This window comes from Drosophila ananassae, chromosome 2R (genome assembly GCF_017639315.1).
Source record: "Drosophila ananassae strain 14024-0371.13 chromosome 2R, ASM1763931v2, whole genome shotgun sequence".
Taxonomy (NCBI): Eukaryota; Metazoa; Arthropoda; class Insecta; order Diptera; family Drosophilidae; genus Drosophila; species Drosophila ananassae.
In genome coordinates this window covers 23,535,763-23,562,910 of record NC_057928.1, presented here as the reverse complement: position 1 = coordinate 23,562,910, position 27,148 = coordinate 23,535,763, and the positions used below count along the sequence as shown (strand labels likewise).

Sequence of the window (27,148 nt, the reverse complement as noted above, 5' to 3'; positions counted from 1 at the left end):
CAGTTTAAAAAAAAACACTTCGCATCTCGTTCTTCTCGTCGCGAGTATTCAAAACTTTTCGTTTATTTAGATTCCTCTTTTCATTTTAGTTCATACATTGTAGTGTAGTTGTTGACATTGCTGGTCATAGTAAGTTTTGTAGTAAGTCTGAGAGTTGTTGACCCTTCCTCGATCCGCTCCCCGGCCACATCCCGACCCATGGCCCAAGGCTGGCGCAGAGTCCGCGCCTGCTCTGATCGCAGACAACGGCATCCTCATATTGTTGCCCGGTGGCAGTGCGGCGGACTATCGCACCGACCTTGGTCATGAGAGGAGAATTCTGGATGTGGGTGGGATCTTCTTGGTCGTTGCTTCCGAATATTCTTCTGAATGGTTTTTTTTTGCTCACAGATCTAATATCGGTCTAATCACTTATCACCTATGTATGCAGTATCGGGGTAATTGACAGTTTTTTTTTCATATGCTGTTTAACAATAGTGTGGTTATATTTTATGCATAAAGATATAGAATAAAGCAAAAAGCATGCAAACTCAAACAATAAACATCCCGACTCCTGGTCGCCGTCCCTCTCCAAGCATCCATCCTCAGCTGATCAAGTTTTTCGTCCTGGGATCCGAGGGAACTGATCATTATACAATTTACAGTTAGTGGGTGGTTCTCCCCGTCCCAAGATCGAAAAAGTAGTGCTATAATAGACCTTGAGGGAGTGACAGCTCCACAGGATCGGCGGTAAATAGAATATGGCTGAGAATAAATAGTTTAGTAGTGCGCTTACATCTAAATCAAGGTTCAATCTCATTATCAGTTTCCGTCGTGGGTCGCATCGTAATCCGTTTCATTTGCTAGTTAACAGTGTTTGTTTAACAATCTTAGAATCTAACGCTATGATTTAGTATATAGTTTCTGATCCGCCATCTTAGCCATACTATATGCACATGCTCCAAATATGTGTATATAGTATAGGTACATAGGGCCATTTCGTTATCCATTTCTGGATTCTGGGCTCCGCACTCCCCAGGCCATAATATCATCAATGTTTGGCGGCAATGGGTGCTCTCTGTACCATGTTCAGAGTCCATCCATTAACCTATTCAGTTTAGAATGACTCATACTCGGGAGCGGGATGACCCAGGGGTTTAGTAGTATTGCATTCACCTATCACGGGCTCTGGGGCCCTGGCAATCGTTTCGTAGTATATATATGCTTCTAGATATGGCGTCGTTAGTGTTCATTTTAGATTAGTATAACAATTGTATATATAGTATATATATAGTTTCGTTAGTGTTTCGTTTTAGTAACATATACATGATCGTTGTAAGTATTATTATGAAGTGGGTTCCATTGAATTTATGTTGCTCTTATTTCTTTTGTGATCTTTGTTGTCCAGCTTAGGCGAACATGTGCTGGGTGCCGGGAGGCACCTTGTAGGTGGGATAGGCATTGTTCAGCTGGTGCTTGGCAAAGAAGCCAGTATAGTCCTGTTTGGGGAATTATTTTTAATTAAAATTTTCTTTTATTTCCGGTCTGGTAATCCTACCCTGTTGACTCGTCGTGGACGGCAGACGGGGCCCAACGCCAAAAGGCGACGCTCTTCGTTCTCACGAGCTGCGGCCTCCTTGTATTCTGGTGGTGGCCATTTCAAATCTCCGCGCAATTTGCTGCCTCCTTTAAAGGATTCAAGAATATATATTATATATTATTTTATTTTAAGAATAATATCCTCTTCACTTACCCTGATAGCTGACGGCGGCTGGCTGCGAAGTATAAACTGGCGCAGGCTTCTGCGTAACGGGCGCCTCCTTGCGCAGGGTGATGATCCCTGGGCTGGCGCCACGGTAGCTATCCTGGCCAGCGAAGGCACCAGGCTGCTGCTGCAGATCAGGCTGATCCTGCGAATAGGGCAGCTGAGATGGCTGCTGCTGCTGCTGGGGCTGCGAATAAGAATTGTATTGTGGTTGAGCAAAGGTCGAGCCACCGTTTTGCTGGGGATAGTAAGAAGGCTGCTGCTGGGATGGCTGTTGCTGGTACGGTGAGCTCTGGTACGATGGCTGCTGCTGTTGTGGCTGGTTCCACTGTGGCTGCTGGTAGGGAGCCTGTGCCTGGGGTTGCGGCTGGTATTGCTGCTGAGGCACCTGCTGCTGCTGTTGCTGCCACTGTGGAGCAGGCTGCTGTGGGGCAGACTGTTGCTGGTAGCCACCGTAGGATGGAGCACCGTATTGCTGCTGCTAGTCGGTGGATCGGTGGTGGTGCCAACATGCATGTTTACGGTCATGGTGTGCGATCACAGGTAATGGGTTTTTATTTTATTGTAGATGGATGGTGTTTTTGTTTTTGTCGAATTTGTCGGGTGGGTGCGAAACAACACATTCACATTTGATGTAGACATAGAGATAGATATATGTTGGAAATAGAGATAGACAGAAGACCATAGTTAGAGGTGGGAAGTTTAGTTTTAGTGACTGGGTTAGTGGCCGGGCGGCAAAGGACTTTGTTGAAAAGTGTAGCACATTTTACAGCTGAAATTCGCAGAGATAGAATAAAAAGCAGAAGCAGTTTCATAAGCTAGGAGTTACTTTTTTTCTGACATTAAACATCTATTAGTTACTCATTTATCACAGTCTTTTTTTGGTTAAAAAAACATTTTCTTAAAATATTAAATCAAGAATAATTTGCAGTTGAGTGACAGCCAAGGCTGCACAAAAATCAACCAAGAAACACAGACATCGAAAAAAGCTTGGTGTCTCGTATTTCATATTTCAAAAATTATTTCAAAACTATTTCGAAACAGCCAATATACAAATATTCTTTCAATATACAGAGTTAGAGACTAAAAAAAGATTTAAGCACGATTTCTTGTCAGAGAAAAGATACAAGTTAAAAGATATAAGTTTGCATTGAAATTTAGTAAAGATCTAGAGTAGTACTTTCGGATATGTGTTTTTAGTTAATGTCCTAAAAGGTTATCAAGGAATAGAGAGTTCAAAGGTCGCAGGAGATAGAGCCGAGCACAACAGCAGTGGAATTTCTAGCATCTTGCCGAAAGCCAAGTTCTGTTACGGATTCAATCTGGCCAAGACGGTACCTGCTGCTGTTGGTAGTTTGGCTGCTGCTGGTACTGCTGCTGTGGCAGGGATCCCACTCCTGATCCCGATCCAGGGACCGTAAACTCGTTGTGGTTCTTGGGTTGAGGGGCACCGATATGCTTCCAGCCACCGCCCACATTGCTCCCGGCCTGCAGCGGTTCCTGCTGCGGATAGTTGGACTGATAGTTGGGATACGCATTAGCACTAGCATTGGCATAATCGGACACAGGAGCTGGCGCTAGAGCTGGAGCCGGAGCCTGGACAGGCTCCCTCGAGCGTTGCCTATTGAACTGGCCCTGTGTGTACTGGACAGGTTGCTGCTGCTGGGGCTGTTGTTGTTGAGGCTGGTATGGATAACTATCGGGGTACTGAGAGGTGGGAGCGGTGGGCTGTGGGTTACCGTACACATTCTGTGGCGGGTAGCTCGACTGCCGTGGTGCTGATGGTGGTTGGGTGGTGCGTGGCTGGACGTTATTATAAATGGGACCCTGCAAGTTGTCAGTGTGGTTAGGTTAGGAATGTGTGTGCATGTGCCAGGATATGAGGGCTTAGATTTGGTTTATATATAGTATGTACATGTGGTGTGAAATCGGTAGCCAGTAGTGGCAGATTATATATTTACACAAGATCTCCAAAGGATGTATGTACACAGGACACGATATTATCTATATACAGTTTCAGAACAACGAATCTTAAACTAAAAATTACCTGGGGTGGGGCTGCAGCAGCATGGCTGGGCGGAGCAGCGACCGATTGCGGATAGTAGCCTCCGGATCCCGGGGCCGGGCTCTGGGTGGCCGGCTGGGGGGTGAACTCGCGGATGATCCGCTCCTCGGAGGCCGGTGGCCAGGCCACTCGCTTGTAGCCTGATCGACGATAAACGAAATGCAAATAAAAATACGGAGAGCCATAAATACGGGGAATTTATTCATTATAATTTGTATTGTGCGGCTGTGGGTGCAGCTGCTGCTGCAACGGCAGCTGCCGTGCAAACAACATTCAACGTTCAACAAAATGCGGCCAAAATGTGGGCGTCATTATGGCCTTGGTTCGGATTGCAGCGCGAATGCACATTTTCCTAGCCAGTGCTAGCGAAACAATTTGAAAATGATTTAAGCCAATTAAAATTATACCCGCCAACGAGGGGGAGCGAGGAGGAGATGCGAAGCGTATATATATAAATTCGGGACGAATCTGCAAATCATATGCGGCTGTCATTGTGTCTAAAATTAGACCTGGTTGAGACCGAAAAGCCAAGAATTTGACATTACTCATGGGGTGATGATGCTGTCGGGCACCCCACCCCAGCCACCTCGGATGTTGCAGCAACATGTTGCTAACGAGCGGGCTGACTAAAGAAATTATTCAAATCTTATGGTTCATCGGAAGGGATGTATATACTATGTGATCTATTGTAAACTATGAGAATCAAAGCGAATTCATTGAATACTTAGAATTGGGAAAAAAATAATGCCAAGAATTTCGCAATGATTCGCAATCGCAATCGTGCAACATGTTGCTTGCGTCTTTAAAAATGGATCAAAGAGTGAATGTGTTTACCCTCCAGATTCTTGTAGTTCTCGTTGATGATTTTCCACTGTGCGACCATGATTATATATTGCTCTGGCTATCTCTTTCTCTCTGGCCGATCTCGGGCTCTTTGCGTAAGAATAAAAATATTCTCGTATAGATATCAAAAATAACAAAATACTCGCATATATAGACGGATCTATATGTTGTTTTTTAGCGGCTATTTTTTGACTATTCCGCTTTCACGCCGCCCCCTTTCGATCGTTTTGAGAACAGCGTTATATAATCCTGATCGGAGATGCAATAATCAATTTCGGTTCAATCGGTTTCTGCTCCGGAGATTGTTTCAATGGCTGGATTGTTTGGAACACCACCGGATTGTTGGGCTTGATTGGATTATCCCTTAATAGATTTCGATTTTTATTTGGCAAATTTTGCTGAACGGCACGCGTTTCGTTTATCTTTCGGATCGATATCGTTGAAAATTTCGAAATAAAATTGTTTTCGGCTCGGTACAAAAAACACGGGAATCAAATCTTGTGATTTTCTAAATTTTTTTTTTCCGTTCGATTCGATTTGGTTCGATTTATTGTGCGTTTGCCCAATTAAATTTCTATTTTCTATTGGCTATTGGCTATTTTCTATTTGCTAATTCGTTGATCGTTCGCGCTGGCCGCGTTCGCGATATGTTTGCCTTCGATGTATGCTACTAAGTGAGCTGGGTAGCCAGAGAAATGCAGAGGAAATTATTGTTAGCCAGCCCGAGAAATGGCCAAGCTACAGAGACAGAAAATAATTTGCAATCGTGTGGGTCTCGGCCCACACATTTTCGCTTCTGAGTGTTTGGCGGGATGGGCGCTGCTGAGAGGCCCGATAAAAAAGAAATACGAGTATAGAAATGAGAGAAAGGAGCTGGCCAGCCAAGTCTCGAGTCTCTGATGTATGCCCGAGGGTCTGCTTTCGATCTTGGTCTTGGTCTCTACCAACAAACTATCCCCCTGTATGCCCCGTTGAAAATATCAAACTTTTAGTCCACTTTCCGCATTGTTTACACCTTCGATTTTTGTGATTTGTGCGCCGCACCTTGAAATGCGGATGATGTTACCCACTCACACTCGATCTCAAGGTGGCTGCCACAAGATACACATACAGATACATCTATTCATATACAAGTAGGTATACATGAGTATATATAGCCACTGACATATTTGCGGATCTTGGCATATTTCGGGCACCGCCGCCCCTGCCCAGATCTATATACAACAAAGATGGCTCGCCAATAATCCAACCAAGTAGGTTGACTCTTGCGGAATACAGTTTTGTGTTTATTGTTATGGCGATTTGTTATGCCTGGGCGCGAAAATCAAGTGGGCGCACACCCATCCATCTTGCGGATGCGACCCAGGCCCCATCTAACTAACTATCTATCATCTATCTTGTAGCATCAGCCCCTAAACCCATCCCGCCCATATATATCTTTCGTATATGCTGGTATAGTTTGTGAGTCAAGTTGGGAGGCTAATTTTAAACGGCTGTCATTTTCAGCGAACTAAAACAAATCTGTTTTTAAACGTATTCTCACAGGTGTACGACAAAAGTTGGCTCATTAAAATTATTAGCAAAACTGTAAAACATATCCGATATATACGATAAATACAATATATAATCTGTACGATGTATAGACAATTATTTGGTATAATAAGTATTGTTTTCGGCGCTCGTTAGCCACGCAACAAATTCATTCTGATGGCCCCCAAACGTCACAGATAAATAGAAGAAATTCGAACAAATATAATCCTTCTATATATATTGTAACATTTGTGATATGCCAAAAGATATCTTTCTGCTTGTTTACTCTTGAATAAATTACTTGAAAATAGATTAAGATTCAACTTTGTATCAGATTGTAATATTAAGTATACGCACTGTGCCATTTATGACACTATCATGTGAAATCTCCGCCGATTTTAGTCATTAAAAGTCTATATATTCGAATATTCTCGTGACTGGGAAAGTCTATGACATAAGTTTGCACGGAAAGTGAGCAATAAAAGTTCGAAAATAGAAATCCTACAACAATAAAAAACGTCCAAGCTAATTTTGTGGCAGATGATGCCATTGGTTTCTATCTATGATTTCATATTTTCTATCATCGTTTTTCCAAATAATATTTGAAATAATACTTTTTTTAAGTTTCTGGTTAGGATAATCAAATTCCCATTCATTTATATTGTTAAGAAAAAATAGTTCAAAGTTAAAAAATGAAAAAAAAAATCATTCAGAACATGAATCGCAAGTGACGAAAAAAACATCACAACTTTTGGGAACATATAGACACAGAATAGGGCGGGGTTTCCACGCACCTTCGATGCCCAGATAGGGGCGTGGCGACACATTATCAAAGGATCTATTGTAGTTAAAGTCCTTGTTACCCTGCTGCTGCTGCACTTCGTCAAACGAAGCCAGCGACCTGAACTTGTCTGCCTCCGAGTCCTGAGCTGGGAAGTCAAAAGGCGACGGCTGGGCCACAGGACGCGTGGGAGTGGCCGGCGGTGTAGATGCCAGCAGGAAGGAAGATGCCGACATGCTCTGCTGCAGTGGCTCCGTAGCGGTCTTCACCAGTAACCCTATATTGTGACCCTCCAGTTGCGGCACATGGCTGTATTTCTGGGGAAGATTGACGGGCGATGGTGGAGAGGCCTTGGCCGTCACAGGATTCAGACCAAATGGGGAACTGGCCCTTTGTGGGGCTTCTATGAGCGGTGCTGGATATTTGCGCGAGGGGAGAGGGCTGGGCGAGCGACTTCGCTCCCAGGTGACTTCAGGTTCCTGGAGCTTTAGGCGCGCTGGTGGCATCGGTGGCGGCGGAGGCGGTGGAGGTGGCGCCGGGGTGGGCGTTGGAGGAGGCGAATCCGAAGCCGGCGTCGTCACAATCTCCACTAAGCTCCGCTGTCGTTGCAACTTCTCCACTGGAGCCGTTTGGGTCTCCTCCCAGGATATTTGTCTGGAAATGTAGGGACTACGTATTTCATATGTGGCCTTGTAGTTCTCCAGAGGCTCGTTGTGCAAATTGGCAATTCTCCACTGATCGGCCTTGGTTAGTTTACCCCAGTTGTTGGGGGATCCGCGGAGTTCATCGCAAACAGGACAGCAGGCGGCAGAAAAGGAGTCGTGGGCACAGGAAGGTTCTAGATGATCCGTTTCGGTTGTGCCCGCAGGTTCTTCTGGTTCTCTTTGGAGTTCTACCTTAGACTTTAAATCCTGTTTGGCCTGCAGCTTGTTTTCACTTTCCTTGAGTTCCTGCTTAACATCTTTTGACTCCTTCCTCGCCACTTGCTCCTCCTTCCACTCCTCAAACTCTTTTTTGGCCAACTGCTCGTAGTTGGCAATTACATCCGATACGTGCCTGTACTCCCCATCATCGTCCTCGATGACTACGTGCTGTGCCTGAACGGCAGCTGGTGTGGACCGGACCTCTATGTGGTCCACTTCCTTCTTCTCCTTTCTGGGCTTGCCCTCCAGAGCCTGGGCAATCTTGTGCAGGTCCTCCAGGGCTCTTTCCACTATGGGCACGTTCTCGGTAAGAGACTCCTCTGGCTCTTCGACTGGAGCTGCCTCTTTGGGTCCGCCAAGGGGAAGTCCAGCTGCCCGGGTGTATATCTGGCGAAGGATGGCCTGTAAGGGACTCTCCATGGTCAGAATGGGCGACTGCCGATGGGCAAAGATGTCCCAGGATTCGTTGTTGCCGGAGCTAATGGGTCTGGCTGGCGCCGGAGGAGGAGGAGGTGGTGGTGGTGGCGGGGGTGGTGTAGTAGTGGGCACTGGCGTGGTTTGGACACTCCTCTCCAGCGCCTGCTTGGCATTTATCATGTAAGCATCGATTTGACGCAGATGCTCCGCAATGGACTGCTGAATGTGGGCGTATTTGGCCTCCAATTGGGCTATCTCCACATGGGCCTCGTGTTGCTTCTCTGCTTCTGTCTCTGATTCCGTACCCAGGCTATAGACTCCGCCCTGCCTCCTGGATTGCTTCGCTTTGTTTTCAGATTCCTCGCCAGATTTGGCACGCATTAGAGGTGGAGGTGGTGGTGGCGTCGCAGGAGTTGTAGGGGTACCAGGAGTACTGCCCTGCCGCTGGAGCAACTTGATCCCACTGGTGGCACTTACATAGGTCGGTTCCTCCTCCGCCATCTCCTGCCGGCGGTGATCCTGCAAATACGAGCAGGCGTCGTCGTAGATCTGCTGGGCGCTCAGCTTCAGGTGATCGGACGAGGCTTCCACGCGAACGGGCACAATGCGAGTGGCTACCTGGCTGGGTTGGCCAAAGGTGCTAATGCTCCCGTTGCGGGCCAGGGCCAGAGCCATCTGCTGCTGCTGCTTAACCGCCGCCAGACTGTCAATTACACTTCTGTCTTGGCCTGTCTTCGCCTGATTGAGATTCCCAGCAGCTGGCGGTGGTGGCAGTGGCACCGTTTCCAAGTCCACCTCCTCCCTAGGGCCAGCCTCCTCCTCGCCCTCGCTGTCACCCTCGTGTCCGTAGGAGATCTTCACCTCGGTGGCCAGTTTGATGCAACGGCGTTGCACTTTCGGTTTCGAGGAACGTGGTTTCGGCGGCGGCAGTTCCGGAGCACCCACTGCTGCAGCAGGAATTCGTCTCCGGCTACGTCCTCGATCCAGGGAGTAGGCCTGCCTCTTGGGCCGCGGCCGGTAGGGAGTGGGTGTAGGCAAGGTTGGCGTTGTGGGTCGTCTGTGGGCCAGCTGCTCGTAGTACTCGCACCTGGGCGCCACCAGTCCCAAGTCCACATCCGCAGCCTTGGTCTCGGGAGCGGAGAAGCCCTTGGCGACTGGTGTTTGATGGAATACCTCCGCAATCTCGGTTACCTTTTGTGGAGTCTTGGATCTTTCCTTGGACTGTCCTCCCTCCCTTTGCCTCTGCTCCCGAACCTCCTTGGCAGTCGGCTCAATTATCATGGTGGGACTCTGGAACTTCTCCCTCAAAGCCTCAATACTGTGCGAGGGATAGGAGGATGCTGAATGAGCTTGATCCTGATTGGATGCCGCTGGAGCCTGCTCAGCCGGTGGCCAACTGTGGTCCCTTTTCAGCAGATGTTTCTTGGTCGCAAGTCGGTTGATTTTGAGAACCGTATCCCTGTCGATGGTCACATCCTGCTGGTGGCTGAGGTAGTGTGTCTTGATTTGGTCCAGCAGCTGATGGTGTAGAGTATGATGCAGTGCATCCGCCTCGCCGCGCTGACGTGGGCGGCTCTGTCTTTCATTGGAAGGATAAAATTCTTTGCGGGTTGACAAAGCCAATTTATTTTACTTGGATATTTCGACAAAGTAACAAGAATTCTGGACGGGCACAAGGTGATTGTTTTGTTGTTTCAGTTGATTGTTGAATGTTGCTTACATGGTTTCTTTATGTTAAAGCCATTGTGTGGATTGTGTAGACACTCAAAGGACACACACACACACTCAGGCGAAAGGAGAAAGGATAACCAACAACTTACCGCATTTGGCCTGCTGCTCTTCCTCTTCGACGGCGCGCAGAACGGCCGAGTTGGCCAAGTTAAGGGGCTTGGAAATTTGATCGTCGACTTCAATCCTATAAATATTAAGAAACGGTTATTAGTTTTATTCTTTATTTTATTTGGGTACAGAAAGTATATATTTCAAAACTAATCTGAATGCGCGCCTATGTTAGAGATGACATTTTGTAGGTAGAAAAACAATCTATATTTAGTTTCGCCACCCAATGACGAAGGGTTTGTGAAACGGCTAACAATGAAATACAAAGACAATTTTAGAAACAAAGAGTTTAGAAACAATGTAATAGCTGCTAAAATATGAGTGTTTAACTTTTTAATCTACAAAATAAAAAAAATATACAAGTTTATGGTGTTGTTCTTGTAAAAAATAAGATCAAATCTTTAATCTTTACATGTTTTAAAGCTAAAGAAAAAAGAAACTAAAGGTTGGTTAAAATGATCACTCACATTGAAAAAAACTATCTACGCCACCATTATGACTTATTTTAGAAGATTACTTTTAACACCTACTTAAAGATGCGTTTATTTTTAAAACGCAACGCCAACTACACCTGTCCGAAGTGAATTATTTTTGTTTTAAGCATAAATTAGCTACAGCTTTGCACCAAGGACAAGGACACTAATCGACCCTGACAAGATTCTTCAATGCGTGCGCCTATATAAAGGGACACCAAGGATGGAAATGTGCATCACATCTCGACCAGAAGGTTAACAGGAAACATGCGAAATCTAAGGACTAAAATGATCTGCTTGCTGCTCCCCTGGCTTCTGGTGACGATCCCGCTCCTGGAAGGTGTCCCCACCAAAAGGGAGGTGCCAATGATAATATGTGGCGAGCAACTAACCAATGAGTTGCGAAAAATTTGCGGCAATAGATTCAACAAAGTGATTAAAAAGTCACAGAACACTCGTAAGTACTACTAGTTAATTACTAGTACTAGCAAAAGTGAATATTTTGTTTTTCGTGTCTTAGTTAATCTATTTGATTATGTGGACCACCTGGAGGATAATGAAAGTGACATTTTTGGTCCCAACCAGAACTTGGTGATGCAAAACAGCCGCGTTATACGGAATGTTGCCTGGGAATGTTGCACACACGGACCCTGCACCAGGAGTCACCTGGAAAGCTACTGTTCGTAGATAGAGCGACTAACTTAGTACCTATCAAGTTATTCTGATTATACAACTATTTATATCCCTGTTGAAATTTCATATAAATTATACAAAGCTAATATATTGCCCCACTGCTGCAAGACAAAGAAAGAAATGTTTTTATTAAATTCAAGGCAAGTGGGATGGAAAAGCTGTGGGGGCTTTGGGCAAACACAGATATTTTAATTCTCAAATTATATGTTGTTATTTACAGTTCTTTATTTGCTCCACTTTTGTTTAAACTTGTGAATTCCTTTCGTATTAACGATGCTGCGACTCGTCTTAAGTTGCTAACGAGTTGGAGTTATCCAAGTTTCAACTTTAATTATAATATGCTTGAAATGTTCTGCAATCATCTTAATCTCCCTGAAATGTTTTTCCGTCTTCAGAGATAACAAATGGAAATAGTTGAGCCGAGAAAGTCTACGAGACAGATTCCAAGATAAGACTTTAAGGAATTTCCCCTGCCGAGATAACCACATCTGTGTTAAAGATACATTTCTGTTAATTTTCCAATTTCGAGCAATTGTATTTGACATTGAACTCTTTGATTGATTCGTGGGCAAGAAATTTATTCATCGACAGGAACTTTAATTAGTTGATTAATTTCGACTAACCGAAAACATACGAAGAGTCTCGTTTGCCAAACGCAAATATTTGGCAGCCAAATAAAGTCGAAAATCTGATTGAGTGTCGCCTCAAATATTTGCCCAAAATAATCACTTTGTGGCAAGATAAATGATAAATGTTTGACAATTTTTTAATTAAATTTGGAGGGCGGTGTGTGTGTTTTTTGGTCTGTGGGACATTAATTGAGTGATTTCCTAATAGAGTGAGTCACTCGGATGGGCAGAAAGTCAAGAGATGCATCACAACTTTTGGCTAAACGCCTGCCGACTGTTTGTTGACATTGTTCTTGTTGTTGTTAGTCGATTGTGTTGCATTGAATCAGTGCACTAACGCTGGCAAGTGACTCATCTCATCGACCTGCTGACGTCTTAATACATTCATCTATTTTTTGTCTAATACACTGTTCTACACGCTCGACTGATGTTATATAAAGAAGGGAGTATCTGAAGGATACTCCGCCCGCTTCACGTACATTTTGTGGTAAGCTGGCTCAGCTGCTTTTTGCTTTTTTTGGTTTTTTTTTGAGGAAAAGTTTCTCCCCAAAATCGAAACTGGGAGTTGCAAAGACTTTACGCACACGAACGCAAAACGCGAATGCGCTTGAAAGTTTTTAGTTTAGGTTTCGGTTTTTGGTAATTAAATTGCCCGACTCAGTTGCAGTTGCTGTTGCACACGTTTTGTCGCACGCATAGTCGCCGAATAACTAAACTGAAAGCCACTTAAAGTTTTTGCTCACCAGAGCAGATCCCCCCCAAAAGGTGTACAGCCGCGAGGTGCGGTGAGGTGCGCTGAGGCCGGTTTATTTGAACAACAAACAACAATGGCAAAGATAATGCTGCTAATGTTTTTGTTTTAGATGTTGTTGCTGCTGTCGCCACTAGTAGTAGTAGCAGCAGCAGCAGCAACAGCAGCAGCAGCAGCTACAAATAAATTCAAGTCTAAAGCATCTTTCAGATACGCGTCTCGCCAGCGCTTTATAAAGCTTTTCGGTAATTACAATTAAACGTCAAAGCATTTAATCGTTCATGTTGTTTTTGTTCCCATCTTGGTGGCATATGTGTGTTTGTGTTTTTTTGGCGACAGCAAATTGGCCGCGTTGCAGTTGCAGTCTCTGCTGCTGACGACGTCGCTGTCGCGCTGCACTGCACAAATTGAGGGGATTGCCACGCCCCTGCCCCAGCCTTTATAATCCCCCCAAAGGCCCCCATATGATGTGCTTCGTGCACCTGTTTCGCGCCACCAGATACAAAACAAGCAAGTAAAATTGGCAAGATGAAGGCTCACTCTAGTCATTTCAAAATAAACTGATGAGACAATAAATTTGTAAACTAATTAGCTGACTATCTTTTTTCCCATTGGTATCTTAAAGTATCATGAATTGTAAGCACTTTAATCCACAAACTTCGACTGAAATCAATTTGGAAATAAATATTCTTCCTCTGGAATAGTCTCCCTTATTCCCATTTATTAATTGCTTGAGAGGCTTCGTTTGTGCCACTCTCATGGCCACAAAAGATTGTTTTGAATTTTAATATCCTTGATATTTTTTCCAGGCTGGGCTCTATTTTGATTTTTATTACTTTCAGATTAAAATCAAGAAATTTGTTTTTATTAAAAAAACATTTTCTGTTATTCTATCTTTTGTCTATGGGATCAAAACAGTCTCAGAAGGTCAATATTTATACCCTTATCTGAGTATTGTTGAAAGATGGAAGGTTAAAACTTCATACAGATTTCATTTTTGGCCGACTTATTTTTTTTAAAAAAATGTCATAGGGATTGGCGGACTATATCCTATAGCTGCCATATAACTGAACGATCGGAGATGTAACTACTTTGGATAAAGATAAATGATAGAAATATAATATAGCCTGCTACTTTACTTCAAGGGTATATAAACTTCGTCTATCAAATATTTTTCTTCTTATGGTAGATAATCCCAAGAATGTTTGATTTGCATGGAATTTTAAATAAAATATTTATGTATATGTGTATTTGAGTGTCTTCGCTTATATACGGATGATTAAAACTTGCTGATTTATTTAGAGTCATTGAATGGAAGTAAATGAAACTAGTACAAGATGAGATTTTTCTATTATGTACTGATCTGATAAGAAACTCTCCCTTTCAAAAAAGAACAATGATTTAATGCTTGGATCGGGAATGCTTTAAGAACCCGGACCCAAATATTTCCAATCATCAGTTGAAATTCATCTGGTGGATCTTAAACACGAAAGTTATTCGAAACGCAAAGCCAATAAAATGTTGTTTACCATGGCGTTCCTGTATTTGATCTCAATTTCTATTGCTTTCGATAATGAGGTAATAGTGCTCTCTAGAGTCTGTATTTTGAAAATCTGATACTATATTTCAATTCCGTAGTCGTGCTATCTAACGGATGAAATGGAAGATCAATGTGCATCAGTGTGCTATCCAATTGTAAAGCCATTACTTAAATATTTCGAAAAATGTCAAGAAAAAGATAACCAGAACTTACAGCTGCACGAGAAATTGTCAACTTTGCAAGATGACGTTGTCAGAAATAATCGTAAATATGAGGAATTGCTAGAGGAAAAAATTAGTCTAAAGGATTTAATTGCTACCCAAATCGAAGTAATAAATAAATTAGAATATGAGCTGAATGAAAGCAAAAGTAAAAACGACGAGGAACAGACAAAATACAACGAACTAGAGAAAAATTTTAAAACAATGGTTGAAAAGTTTGAAGATTTTCTAAAGCAGTCACGAGCCAACAGTGTTAAATTACCGAATTTGGGTAGAGCACTCGGTTCTTCCTGATCTCCTGATACTTTTGGAATGTATTTAAATATAATTCTAAAATAAATAATATGAAATAAGGTTTTCTTTTTATGTCTCAGAAGGTTTTTGTTGGCTGGAATCTTAAAACTGAAGAGAAAAAATCTGGAATGAGTATGTATCTTTGGAAATTGAAACTTCAGCCGGCAAAGAGAATGAATTCACAGAGAATTTTAATTTTTTACCAATCTCAGCCGAATTTACCATGTACATATATTATGAGGCTAGAATTATAAGTTGAAATTTTGTATTTGATTGCTTTTAGCTCAAATAATGCGAGAGGACTTTATGAAATGTGCTCCTTTTGAGGTGAATTTGTAAATAATATTATGAAAAACACTTAGTTCCCTAGAAGCCGCTTCCACAGGCCGAGAAAGTGTAATAAGTGGAGCCTTGAAAGTGCAAAGGCCCCGGTCAATCCCCTCCCTACCCGACCCTTTTCGAGGCTACATTCCCACGGTCGGGTGCTTTCATCTATTTTATGAAATTATGCATTTAAATGTATGATAATCATTTCGCTTCGCTACACCAATGGAAGAGCTCTCGTTTTTTCATCTCTATTTTTTTGCTATCTGGCTCGTGTTTTTTGTGTATTTTTCACTCACCCCTCGGCGCCGAAGGCCTTCAGCTCGCGGTCCAACGTGGCCTTCACGTTCTCCTGGGAATAGAGGCCCATGGGCGAGTTGAACTGCTTGTGCACCAGTTTCCGTTGTACGGCGGCCATTTTGTATCTCTTTCTGGGACTGCTTCTTCCTGTTGCTGTATAAACTTCGTTTTATTCCTTTCTCCTTTTTAGCTTGACTTTAGCTTTCACTTCCTTCTTGGCTGACTTTTGTTTGCCTGGAAGCTCTCTTCTTTGCTATTCGCTTCTTACACGGGTGTTTCTTTGAAAGTTTTTCAAAAAATATTGTTGATAAAAAATATTTGGAAAAAATTTTCAACAACACTTGTTATCCGCTTATGGCTCAGAAGTTGCTGTTGCTTCTATTGTTGTTCTAATTGTTGCTGTTGTTGTTGGAAAATGGTACAATGGTAATCCTAAGCACTTTCCCCTACTTCAATTGGACTTAATTTTAATCGTTAATAGTCGGTCGTTGTTCGTTCTGTAATTAAAAAAGAACCATTAAGTTAAATGAGCTGATGGGGCTTATAGGGCTAAAATTAAATTCAAACAGTAGATAGTTGAAAGTTTTAGGCTAAAATATTCATTAAATATTATATATAATATATCCATTATTTATTATTATAGGCCTAAGCACTTTTATTGATATTATTTTTTTTTATATGTATGTTTTATTTCCCTTTCTATTTATAAATTCATAACAAAAACTTTGTCTAGAGACTTGGAAAAGTTCTTCAACAAAAATATAAGTCTTCAATGTCACTGCTTATATACAAAACAATTCAAATGTGATATACAATGGTGGCCAAAAATATTTTGACATAGCGATGCTTCATTTTCTTTTTCAATTATTTCTTTATTTAAAGGAAAACAATTATTGATTTAATTTCAAATAGATATTAGTAATGTTTTATTACCAAAATAACAGTTTTAGGTTTTTTATAAATGTATTTTGTATTTATTTTTTAATTTAAACTAAAATAAACTAAATTCGATAGGTGGCATAAGTATTTTGACATAGCTTTGTTTCACAATTAAATATAACAGAGTGCAACAGTGATTCTGAACCTTTATAGTGAAATAGTAGGAATTGTTTAACTGTTCGAGTATTACACAAAACCGTGTATAAAAAATTGTTTAACACCCTAAAAATCTTGATTTATTTTAACAAAACCAGTTTTCGGGACTTTTTTGCGCTTAAAAATTCCTAAACTCGTTTTTTTAAACCGATTTCAAAATTGCCGATGTTTTTCAATAGTTAAAGGTTGTAACTTTTGAAAAAAAAATATATCTTTGATTTTTTTAGGCAAAAAGGACAAAATTTTTACACCTGAAACTGAAATTTTCGCCTTTTGATCGTGTTTTTTCGGATTTTGACGCCAGTTTTTCGGTACAACTTACAAAATTTCTTTCATGAATGCCACATATCAATGTTGTCTCATTAATACTGAATAAAAAGAGACAAATTTCATTAAAAAACTATGAAAATTGTTGAAGTTATAACGGTTATTCCAAAAAAAGTCAATTCAACATTGCGAGCACTATAAGAATAAGAGCAAATTCCTACTGTTACTCCGGTGCGCTCGCAATGTTGAATTGACTTTTTTTGGAATAACCGTTATAACTTCAACAATTTTCATAGTTTTTTAATGAAATTTGTCTCTTTTTATTCAGTATTAATGAGACAACATTGATATGTGGCATTCATGAAAGAAATTTTGTAAGTTGTACCGAAAAACTGGCGTCAAAATCCGAAAAACACGATCAAAAGGCGAAAATTTCAGTTTCAGGTGTAAAAATTTTGTCCTTTTTGCCTAAAAAAATCAAAGATATATTTTTTTTTCAAAAGTTACAACCTTTAACTATTGAAAAACATCGGCAATTTTGAAATCGGTTTAAAAAAACGAGTTTAGGAATTTTTAAGCGCAAAAAAGTCCCGAAAACTGGTTTTGTTAAAATAAATCAAGATTTTTAGGGTGTTAAACAATTTTTTATACACGGTTTTGTGTAATACTCGAACAGTTAAACAATTCCTACTATTTCACTATAAAGGTTCAGAATCACTGTTGCACTCTGTTATATTTAATTGTGAAACAAAGCTATGTCAAAATACTTATGCCACCTATCGAATTTAGTTTATTTTAGTTTAAATTAAAAAATAAATACAAAATACATTTATAAAAAACCTAAAACTGTTATTTTGGTAATAAAACATTACTAATATCTATTTGAAATTAAATCAATAATTGTTTTCCTTTAAATAAAGAAATAATTGAAAAAGAAAATGAAGCATCGCTATGTCAAAATATTTTTGGCCACCATTGTAATATTGTATAGATATCCATAGACATTTCGATATGCACTGGAATTATTTAATATTACACAGAGCAGTATTTTTCATTTGTAGATCTCTGGCTAACAAACTTTAATTTTAGAATTTTGCTTGGAAAAAAATTAGGAAAATTATGAACGATTCACGTTTAGTACTTATTTTTCCAATTTTTCTGAGACACTCACTCACTACTGTCACATTTAGAAATGTATCTTAGACTAATTTGAGCAGATCTTGCTGGGCAAAACAAAAAAAAAGGTATATAGATACATTTTTTCAAAGTGTTTTGTTTGTTTTTGCTCTGGTGTTGGCCTAAAAATAGCACCAAAGAAAACGGCAAAAATATTGAAATGTGCTCAATTTATTCTATATTTCTTTTAACTCGTAGTACTCATATTTTTCCACACACAGACACTCAGACGGTCAGCTTTTCTTTCTCTAATTCTCTCGGACTGTCTGCCTTTCTGGCCTGCTCTACGATATTTTGAAATTCCCGCCTTGTGTGTCACCTCAAATAAAATTAGCAACTGTGTGAGGAAAAGATAATATTATTATTATTTAGATTTGCGTCATTTCGACTGCTCAGTCCTGGGCACTGAGCGGGAAAATGTGGGGCTTGGACTGGGGAAAAATGCAATAAAAGACACTTGATATAATCATAATGAAGTACATATTTTTGTGTTTGTGTTCGCATTTTATGATTTTTAATTGAGCTGCAGCTGTTGCGGCAATATCGTTGGGGCCCCCGTAAAGCACGCAATGCTTTTTATTTTGGCCTCGGCCAGGAATCGCACAAATTAATCAACATTTAATAAAATATTATGCAAATTACACACAAAAGGCAGGAAAGCAGCAGGAGCAGTAGCAGAAACAGAAGCAGCAGCAGCAGGAGCTGAAAAGAGCCTGCCTGCAGCAACAAGAGCTTGCCACTTGATGTCCCAATTAAAGTTTAACGCAAAACTCATACAAGTCCGCCCACTACCCCATCCTGCCACACACACACACCAACCACCCACCACCCATCCACGCCCACACACGAAAGGGTGCGTGCTGCATTCTGTGTACTTAGCACAGGAATTGTAAGAGAATTTGCATAAAAAATTTTCACAAAAATAATGTTTCAAAAAAATAAGCGAAATGAGCGTGTGTGTGGATAAGTTTGGTTGTTTGTTACGAGTGGCGGATGGGGGTATAAAGGTAAAGGTACTATACTTTCAGGTATAGATATAGGTAGGAAGTATGCCACACAAAACATAACCCCTCTGCCATATTGCCAAACCATTTTTTGACTTTTTGGTTCAAATACCACCATTTTGCTTGCCATTTCGATACTTTTTTTCGGTTCGAAATAATTTCGATCCGAGGATGGATGTGTGGATGTATGTGGTTTGCTAACGAACGAAATTACCAGCCCGAGGACATGCGTACATTTAATTTTAAATTGAGTTGCAAAAGCCAAGGGTTGTCCGGTTCAATTGCATTAACAAATTGATTTAAACTTTAAAGTGCCGGAAAATCCAAAGACTCGACAGCATGAATATTAAAAATAATATTTTCACAGTAGGATAGTCAATCAACCAGTTTAGTTGACACTGTATTTTTCCCTCGCAGCTACAATATGCAACATAGATGAATTTTTTAGTCAGCTGCTAATTGTGCTTGCAGGTAAAAATATATCTAATCACGTCAGATTGATTAATGTATATACAGACTGAATATAAAAATATATATTTTTGTGGAAATATATATGATTTATGGGTTTTTATTCAACACGTTTTAAGACTTTTCGAACGTTGCTTATAATTTAAATTCATCCATCATTCTATAAATAGTTTAAAACAATTTAATTTGTGACTAAAGTTTATCTCAAAATCCAAAATTATATTATAGCTTAAACTTTTCTTATGATTTAAAAATAAATCTTCCAACTCCTGCTTGATAATGAAGAAATATAGCTTCTAGTTTTCCAATAAAATTTATGGGATTTGATAAATTTTGAATTATTAGTTGGAATTAGAAGCTATTGATTATTCAAAATCAGTTCAGAGTTTAAAATGGCCTCAAAATTTCTAGCGAAATTTATTTAAGTTACTAATTTAGTTTATGAAGAATAGATAGAAAGGAATAGGACTAATAGGCTTTAATTTAATTAAACTATAAGAAAAAATAAGAGTATTTAACTTTCCATATGAACTTATTACCATTTTCATGGCTGCTCATTTCTCAGTGTCTTTATTTTGGCAGCAAAATCGACATCATTATCAGAGCTGGCATACGAAGTATGTACATCGGCCCGACTCCATGTCGTACGTATGGGTTATATATAAACTATAATGGTGGATAAGTATATGCGTGGGTTGCTAGGTGGTTCCGTTCGGTTCGGTTCGGTTGGGTTGGGTGGTGTTTGGTGTTAGCGTGTGTGGTTGTTTTGTGAGAGAGCACACACACACCCTGCCACCCTCTGGCACATATGCATCGAAATCAGGTGCAAATATTGTTAAATTTGCGTTGAAGTGAGGCAAGGTAAGGTATTTTTGAAAATCTCTGTGTGTCGACGCATCTGTGAATCTGACGGAATGTGAATGAATCCCCAAGCCGAATCCGTATCCGAATCCCCAGAGCTACATGGGAGTTAGGCGCCTGCTGTTGTTGATTATGAATGCTTTGTTTTTACTGATTTAATTATTAACAGGTAGCAGCATTGTGTTAGATTTGTTTTAGTTGCTTTGCTCTCAATGGCTTGAATATTTCATTTTATTTCTAGCTCTTATGCTGGGCGTGGGTGGCTGTGGCCAAGAGTACACTAATATTTTCGACATGTTTATACGAAATATAAGCTTGCTTAAGTGTAAACACATGCACACACTCTCCCCACTCAGGGAGGAGCTAAAATACTTCTTATTTATTTCGTTTAATGTGGGTGCTTACCGTCTGTTACAATTTGGCGTTGCTTAATCCAGAAATACCGCCAGCCAATTGCCAAAAGTTCCATCCAAACGCCAAAAGTGCGAATGCCCTCGTCCCTCCTCCCTGCGTGACCCCTGACCCCCTCAACCCCACTGCTTTATAGCATTTTTGTTGCAATTTGCACTTTCACCGCCAAAATTAGAGAATGCGCTTGTGCGCTTGTTGGGAGGGGGTTCGGTTTTCCGATTTGATTTTTTGAGGAGCGCGAGCGCGTCCGCCGCCAACCGGCGTTTTGAACTGAAACTGAAACTAAAACTGAAACAGAAACAGAACCGAAATTCTAACGCAAACGCAAATGAAAACGCAACGCAACGAATTCTCCAACAACAACCCAGAAAACTTTACGCAATGATCGGTGATGGGGCTTCTTCTGTTATTGTTGTTTTTTCATCAGTCTACATTTTCACATCTTTCCCAGCATCCCAGCCAAAAAAAAAAGACGGAAAGAGAGAGCCGGCCACGGGAATAGACAAATGTATCTTGTATCTGAGAGTGAGTTGTGCGTTCCGACACTAGCGGTCCGATAAAAGTGCATGGTCTATAGGAAATAAAAATATAAATTTTTAAATGTTCTATCCTTTAGCCCTTTTTTTGAGAATATGGCCTTGTCGGTATCCTTTTAACAAGAAGCCCCAATTTATTTAGGGTTATTTTGAAACCAAAGTTCAGATATCGGCCAAATAAAAATATTTCGAAATACATTTTCAAATTTTTCACTTTTCTTGATGGAAAAATATGTATAACTCTGCTAATACTTGGCGGATCCATAAACATACACTCCTGATCTCAGATTTTCAAATAGCATCAGTTTCTATCAAAACCTGGCCAACTAAATTTTGACTCAATTTTCGAAATTTTTTAAGGGGTACCATCATGATTTTGGCCAAAAATCGGGTCAATTTTTTTTTGTGTCATTTTTCTGATCTTCTGATGCAGATTAAATGGCGTTAGTACTCTGATTCAGAAATGGTATTCCGTTTTTGGATCGGTTACCAAATAGTTAAGATATTCACTAAAAAGTGAATCAAAAGTTTCGCTTTTGGCGAAATAAAATAACGGCTAAATTTTCGATTTCCATGAAGGAAAATGTACATAACTTCGGCAATCCTTGTCAGATCCAGTTATAAAAAGTTATACATTCCCGGTTATAAAACTCCGAGTAACATCGTTTTCAATCAAAACATGGGTAACAAAAATTTTGCAAAAAGTGCATAAAAAGATTTAGACTTTGGCCAACAAATAAATATAAAGAAAGTTGTTCCAATTTTTTAATTTTCGTGATGGATGGAATGTGAAATTATACACAATATGTGTAAAAACAAGATCCAATTTAATTAAAATAAATTACTATCAAAAGGCGGAACTGCTTACGCACTTGCACACAAGGATGGATTTTTATTACCCAATTAATAACAAAGATACCATTAAATTAATATACAGAAAAGACCATTTGGCAAATTTTCAAAAAAGCAGAATCACCCAACGGATGACTAGAATCTGAATTAAAGCAATGGGATTAACGGGGCTAAAAAAGTTCAAAAGCAGGGAAACAAGGATGAAGACTGATTAAATGGAATAAAGAAGACTTTTTTGTGAAATGTTTGTGTGCCATGATTAAGACACCTTTAAGGTGATTCAGGGCGGAAGGCTTTAATCGTACGCCACTGTAACTTGGCCACATATATATTTAGACCAATTCCCATACCAATACCGCGCCGTCCAACAACAACAAGAACTCAAAGTAGTTTCTATCGAAGCAACAGCAGCAGCAACAGATGAAAAAAAAATTAAGTATAAAAAAATATTTGGCCGTCGTCGATGAGCGACGAGATGGAGACAGCGCCAGCAAAAGATGGATAGATACATTTGTATCTATAGATTGTATATGCAGTTCATTTCGGCCATCTCCGCTTGGCTATTACAGAATTTTACTGCCTCACCCCCCAGAACACGTCTCTAATATTCTATTTTTGAGTTTTAGTTTTTATTTATTTGATTTTCATTTTTTGCTTTTCCACGTCCTCGCCAACGAGATGCCTTTTCTATGGCACAAACAAAATTTCCCCCCCCAGTCCTTTTGGTTTTCCTTCGATTTTTTATGTCAGCAGCCAGCATTTGGTGTTTTCATGAAAATAAAAAAAAGGAAAAACGCCAAAGAAACTGGTTGGTTGTGCGCGAAAGGGGCGAGAGGATATGGCAAAGAAATGCGCTTAAAATGTCATTTAATTGTTTCACTTGCAGATAGAGTTTTTTATTTTTTTTCACGTCTATGTGATTTTTTTTTGGTTTGGTTTTTGGTTTTTTGGTTTATACGGTTTTTGGCTTTCGCGCGGCTGAAGTTGATTTCGTTTGCCAGCCTTTTTGGCTTCACTTTTTAATTGTGCTTTAAATGCTAATTAGCTTTTGTTGCAGAGAGAACTGGATGAAAATGTGCACATATCGGTTGGTTTTTCCTTTAATGCGTTTTATTTAATTAATATTTGATGGCACAAACGCGATGCGGTGCACAGCATTGCAATGCATTCCATTGCGGAGTTTTAAAAATATATATATTTAATGTTCATATATATATTCTTTGTTTGCAGTTGCAGATATATATGGGTGACACATTTTGTGGCATTTATTTTTGGGTTTTTGGTGGCGCTTCGCTTTCAATTTGCCACAGCCGCTCTGTCCACAGTCCACAAATTACACCTCACACACATGGATAGTCTCGTATACAGGAATAGGAGAACTAGAGATACACCTGTCGTACCGGGGACTCGAAAACTGGGGTAAAGTGGGCAAAAACTCGGACAAGTCGGATTGTCGGATTGCCGGATGTCTGATGTGGTGACCACGTTCACGACCACGGTGCGAATTATTATTGTTACCCGCCGCTCAACGCAACGCAACGCTCAACGATCTGTGTGTGGCTCGACGCTCAACGTTCGACGCTTGCCGCAAAGTCGCTGTGCCGTCGGTGTGCCGTCGCCGTCGAAAAAGTTCGCAAAAGCAGCAAAAGTTGCTCATATGCTTTTTAATATGAATTTTCCATGGAATATGGTATGGTGGGGTGGTGAATGATGATGACACCCACTAGGCCACTAGTCCACGTAAGAGTGTGTGTCTGTAAGAGTGTGCTCTGTAGGTGCCCCCGCCCACACACGATTATAAATTAGCCCTGGCCATTGGGCTAATCACGTATTCTTCTATTCAACAAACACTTCAAGCAGCTCGAACAGCGATAAATATTCTCTCCAACAAACACACAAACCCACATACATACCTATGTAGAGTCTGTTAAACCAGCTAATTAACAAGAAAACAACGATATCGTATATGTGCTATTGTATGTTGTTGCCTAAACACAGATACTAAAGTATTTTTATATGCATGTTTTATTTTTGGACTTTTTGGAAAAGCCATTTGAAAACAATTCTTCTCCGCCTTGCCTTGAATATATTTATTTTATTATTTTTTCTTGAACTAAGACTTTAATATTTTTCATAGCATACTTTTCGCAGTTAAAGCCCAGCTCTTTCTTTTTTGGCCTTAATTTGTGAGAGAAACCACAGAAAACAATTCAAATTGCTAGCTGTCGTCGATATTTGTTCATTTTACTTAAAATCATTGTGTTTGTGGCAGTCGTTCGTTTTGTGTTTATATATTTTTAGTTTTTATCTGCTTATATTTTTGGAAATGGAATTCTTGTTGTGCCATCAAGAGCAGAGCCGAGCAGAGCTGAAATACTACGTGCTACGTTGAATTTGAAGCATCAACAACTTAATGCTGTTATTTTGTTGTGTGCACTCCGCACATTTCATCCGAACAAGTTCATGAGCTTTCGGTGCGCTCAAGCACAACAATTAGTGCATTGAATGTGTTTTCGCCATCGCTCACCTGTCCTTTCACCTGCCCTCCCTTTTCTACCTCTTTAGCCAGAACACACCCTTTCTACAACCTACCACCTCCCACATGTCAGCGAAATTTTAAACCAAATGCAAAAAAAGCTCACAATTCCCGAGCACCTGACAGGCAACTAAGCTGCCTGCTGCTTTAGTATTTCACGCTAGAAAGCCAGCAAAAAATAATATGTTTAATGTTTGTGAATGATTAATGGCACATTAGAATTGAAATTGTTTTCGCTACACTATAGTATAGTAGAGGCAGAAGGCGGGCAGCCAGAGGCAGGCTGGTGGAATCCGAATCCAAATCGGAATCGGCATTGCTAAGCGCAGCGGAGCAGTGTATATATTGCTATAATGTGCAAATATTTATATCCCCTCCCAAAAAAAATACATATGTGCTCTGCCATCTCTGCCATTTTTGCCAGCTGCTCTTGGCTGCCAGCTAGCAGCAACCAGGTACCAGCTACCTGCTGCCTGCTGGCTGAGTGGAACAGGTGAGTGTTTATAATGTATCGCATATGCATGGCCAAGTGAGGCAAAAAGCTAAAAAAAAATCAGCTGCAAACACTCAGACACGGAGCGAAAAGACAACTAACCTGATTTATGGGGCTTACTAGATGAAATATTAAAGATTTTTAAATTTAAAACTATGACATTCAGGGTTTAAGTAGATATGGGAATATATTTAAATCCTAAAACGTTTTAACCAAGCAGCTATAGACTCATTAAGAGAGCCAGAACTTAGTAAGAGTATTTCGCTTGAAGTTAAACTATTACCAACAGCTTTTTATCAAATAAATATTGAAATAAAACACAAGTAGCTAAATGATAATATTCCGTTTAAATTGAAACGTCAATACTTATTGATTTCAATCGATTTGTAAAGATATTTTTCGTAGAGTGCAAAAAATACAAGTGTGTTTGCTGATACAATATGGTAGAGTCGAGTCGATATGGACGCATTTCCCCAAGTATTTGCTTAGTCGTGTGTATTATTTCGGCTGCCAAGTTCCGTGCGGCTGTGTGTCCTTGGGGGCTCTCCACCTACTTCCCCTCCCACCCAGATGCGTTATGATGGAAGATGGAAGAGCTCTGGGGCAGGTCGGAGGGCCATGGGGCTGGAGGATCGGCCCCTAGTCGATGCCGGCAAACCCCAATTCAAGTTAAAATCCGAAACGAACTTTGCCAAATTGCGAAAGCCACAAAACCAAAACATTTCGTCGTCGCCTGCTGGTGAAGTTCCTTACGTTAGCCCCTGGAGGGGCAGATAGTCCCCTAAAGAAACCAAGGCTCCAACATCTCACCATCACACCTCTCCTAAAGCCCTAAGCCACCAGCAACATATACACATTGAAAAAGAGTTGGCAGAGTTTCTTAATAAACTTTAATGACTGCGGGTGTCTCGGCATGTGCCGGCTTGTGTTTGTCACTTTGGCTCTATGGTTGGTTGCAAGTGCAACTTTGATGGACTTGGGTTACCTGTTACTTGCCACTTGGTTACCTGTCTGCCCCAGCCTCCTGTCCAGTGTTGCCAATTTGGCTCTTATTGTGTATCTAAAGAGACACATTTAGTTTGTAATACTTTTTATGATTGTTTAAGATTAAGATTTCTTGGTTATCCTGGCAAACTACTACTAGGATAATAGTATAAGATAAAACCTATTTAAAATGTCAAAAATGGTTTAAATAATCACATCAGATTATACATATTTTATACACAATTTAGTGGCTTGCTTAGAAAGCCAACGGTCTAGCCACGAAAGCAGCTTTTTTGAATAATTATTTTGGCCTAAATTATGCATCGCCAAATCTGCGGTTAACAGTATTATTTGCGACAAAAGGCTTTCCATTTTCATGAATACAAAATGTTAATTTTTACTTCCGCTTTGCATAAACAAACAACCCAAAAAAGTGGCGATAAATTTAACCATGTTTTTGGGCTATTTTTTAATGGTCAAAAGCCAACAGCAACAGCAACACCCACACCATTAAAACTGTCACCTGCTGGCGCCTCAAATTATGCAACGACTTGGCGGCCGACCACTTTGTACACCCTGCGGGCTTTCCAGCTGAACTCCGAAAGTCCTGAACTCCGTGGCATGGGGAGTCCGGATAGTCGGCACCATTCCGCCAGGCAGCTTGAAAAGGCGGCGGCCTATAATTTACTTGACCAGCACGTACCACTGAGTCACGCATGCCTCGGGGGCGCCCCAAATACAGGAGTGGGGGGCTGTGGCATGCAACAATCTTTGGCCGCATTACTTATGAAATAGCTCGAGCAGCAGCCGATACAAGGTATCTTAGTTGCCATTGACGGCATGTTCTCAGTTATATAAATTGGAAACACCCAAATCAAATTCAAATCAGGATAGCAGAGCATTCATTTGCATTTGGATTGACTTTTCCGATAGATATGCGGTATCTATTATGCATATAATTGCACTGGATATCCTATCCGGTGATGTCTAATGGGAAAACGGTTTCATGGCACGGCAAGTGCCCAAGGGAGCTACTTAAATTTTCCATAACGACTTTGTATGCACCTTTATGGGAACTTTTTGGGGAACTATGTGACT

The 27,148-nt window shown here is 40.6% G+C and overlaps 2 protein-coding genes across 23 annotated transcripts; one reads left to right on the top strand and one right to left on the bottom strand.

The window, feature by feature from the left end:
* Nucleotides 1-24: 24 nt before the first annotated feature.
* Nucleotides 25-23,659, bottom strand: LOC6507311 (calcium-binding protein P). Of its 22 annotated transcripts, none has more exons than XM_044714655.1 (9): nt 23,438-23,659; nt 15,367-15,645; nt 10,124-10,218; nt 6,977-9,904; nt 3,792-3,949; nt 3,083-3,262; nt 1,733-2,225; nt 1,538-1,665; nt 25-1,478 (listed from the first exon to the last, which is right to left on the bottom strand). In XM_044714655.1, exons 2-9 carry the CDS (start codon nt 15,483-15,485, stop codon nt 1,389-1,391), a joined length of 4,191 nt encoding a protein of 1,396 aa, XP_044570590.1. In that variant the 5' UTR covers nt 15,486-15,645; nt 23,438-23,659; the 3' UTR covers nt 25-1,388. The 22 variants fall into 22 exon arrangements, with proteins under 22 accessions (XP_044570590.1, XP_032310389.1, XP_032310388.1 ...); XM_032454498.2 differs by having other exon boundaries at nt 23,556-23,646; XM_032454497.2 differs by lacking the exon at nt 23,438-23,659 and adding an exon at nt 20,644-20,947 and having other exon boundaries at nt 15,367-15,864.
* LOC6502822 (probable insulin-like peptide 5) lies at nt 10,752-11,441 on the top strand. The gene is made up of 2 exons (XM_001956234.4): nt 10,752-11,072; nt 11,136-11,441. The coding sequence occupies exons 1-2, from the start codon at nt 10,883-10,885 to the stop codon at nt 11,300-11,302; spliced, it is 357 nt and encodes a 118-aa protein (XP_001956270.2). The 5' UTR covers nt 10,752-10,882; the 3' UTR covers nt 11,303-11,441.
* Nucleotides 23,660-27,148: the final 3,489 nt, after the last annotated feature.

Coding starts and splice junctions, on each gene's coding strand:
- LOC6507311 (XM_044714655.1), bottom strand. CDS start 15,485: ATGGCCGCCGTACAACGGAAACTGGTGCACAAGCAGTTCAACTCGCCC. Junction 10,219..15,366: donor AAGGCCTTCGGCGCCGAGGG/GTGAGTGAAAAA, acceptor TAATATTTATAG/GATTGAAGTCGACGATCAAA. Junction 1,479..1,537: donor GTCCACGACGAGTCAACAGG/GTAGGATTACCA, acceptor TTCCCCAAACAG/GACTATACTGGCTTCTTTGC.
- LOC6502822 (XM_001956234.4), top strand. CDS start 10,883: ATGCGAAATCTAAGGACTAAAATGATCTGCTTGCTGCTCCCCTGGCTT. Junction 11,073..11,135: donor TAAAAAGTCACAGAACACTC/GTAAGTACTACT, acceptor TTCGTGTCTTAG/TTAATCTATTTGATTATGTG.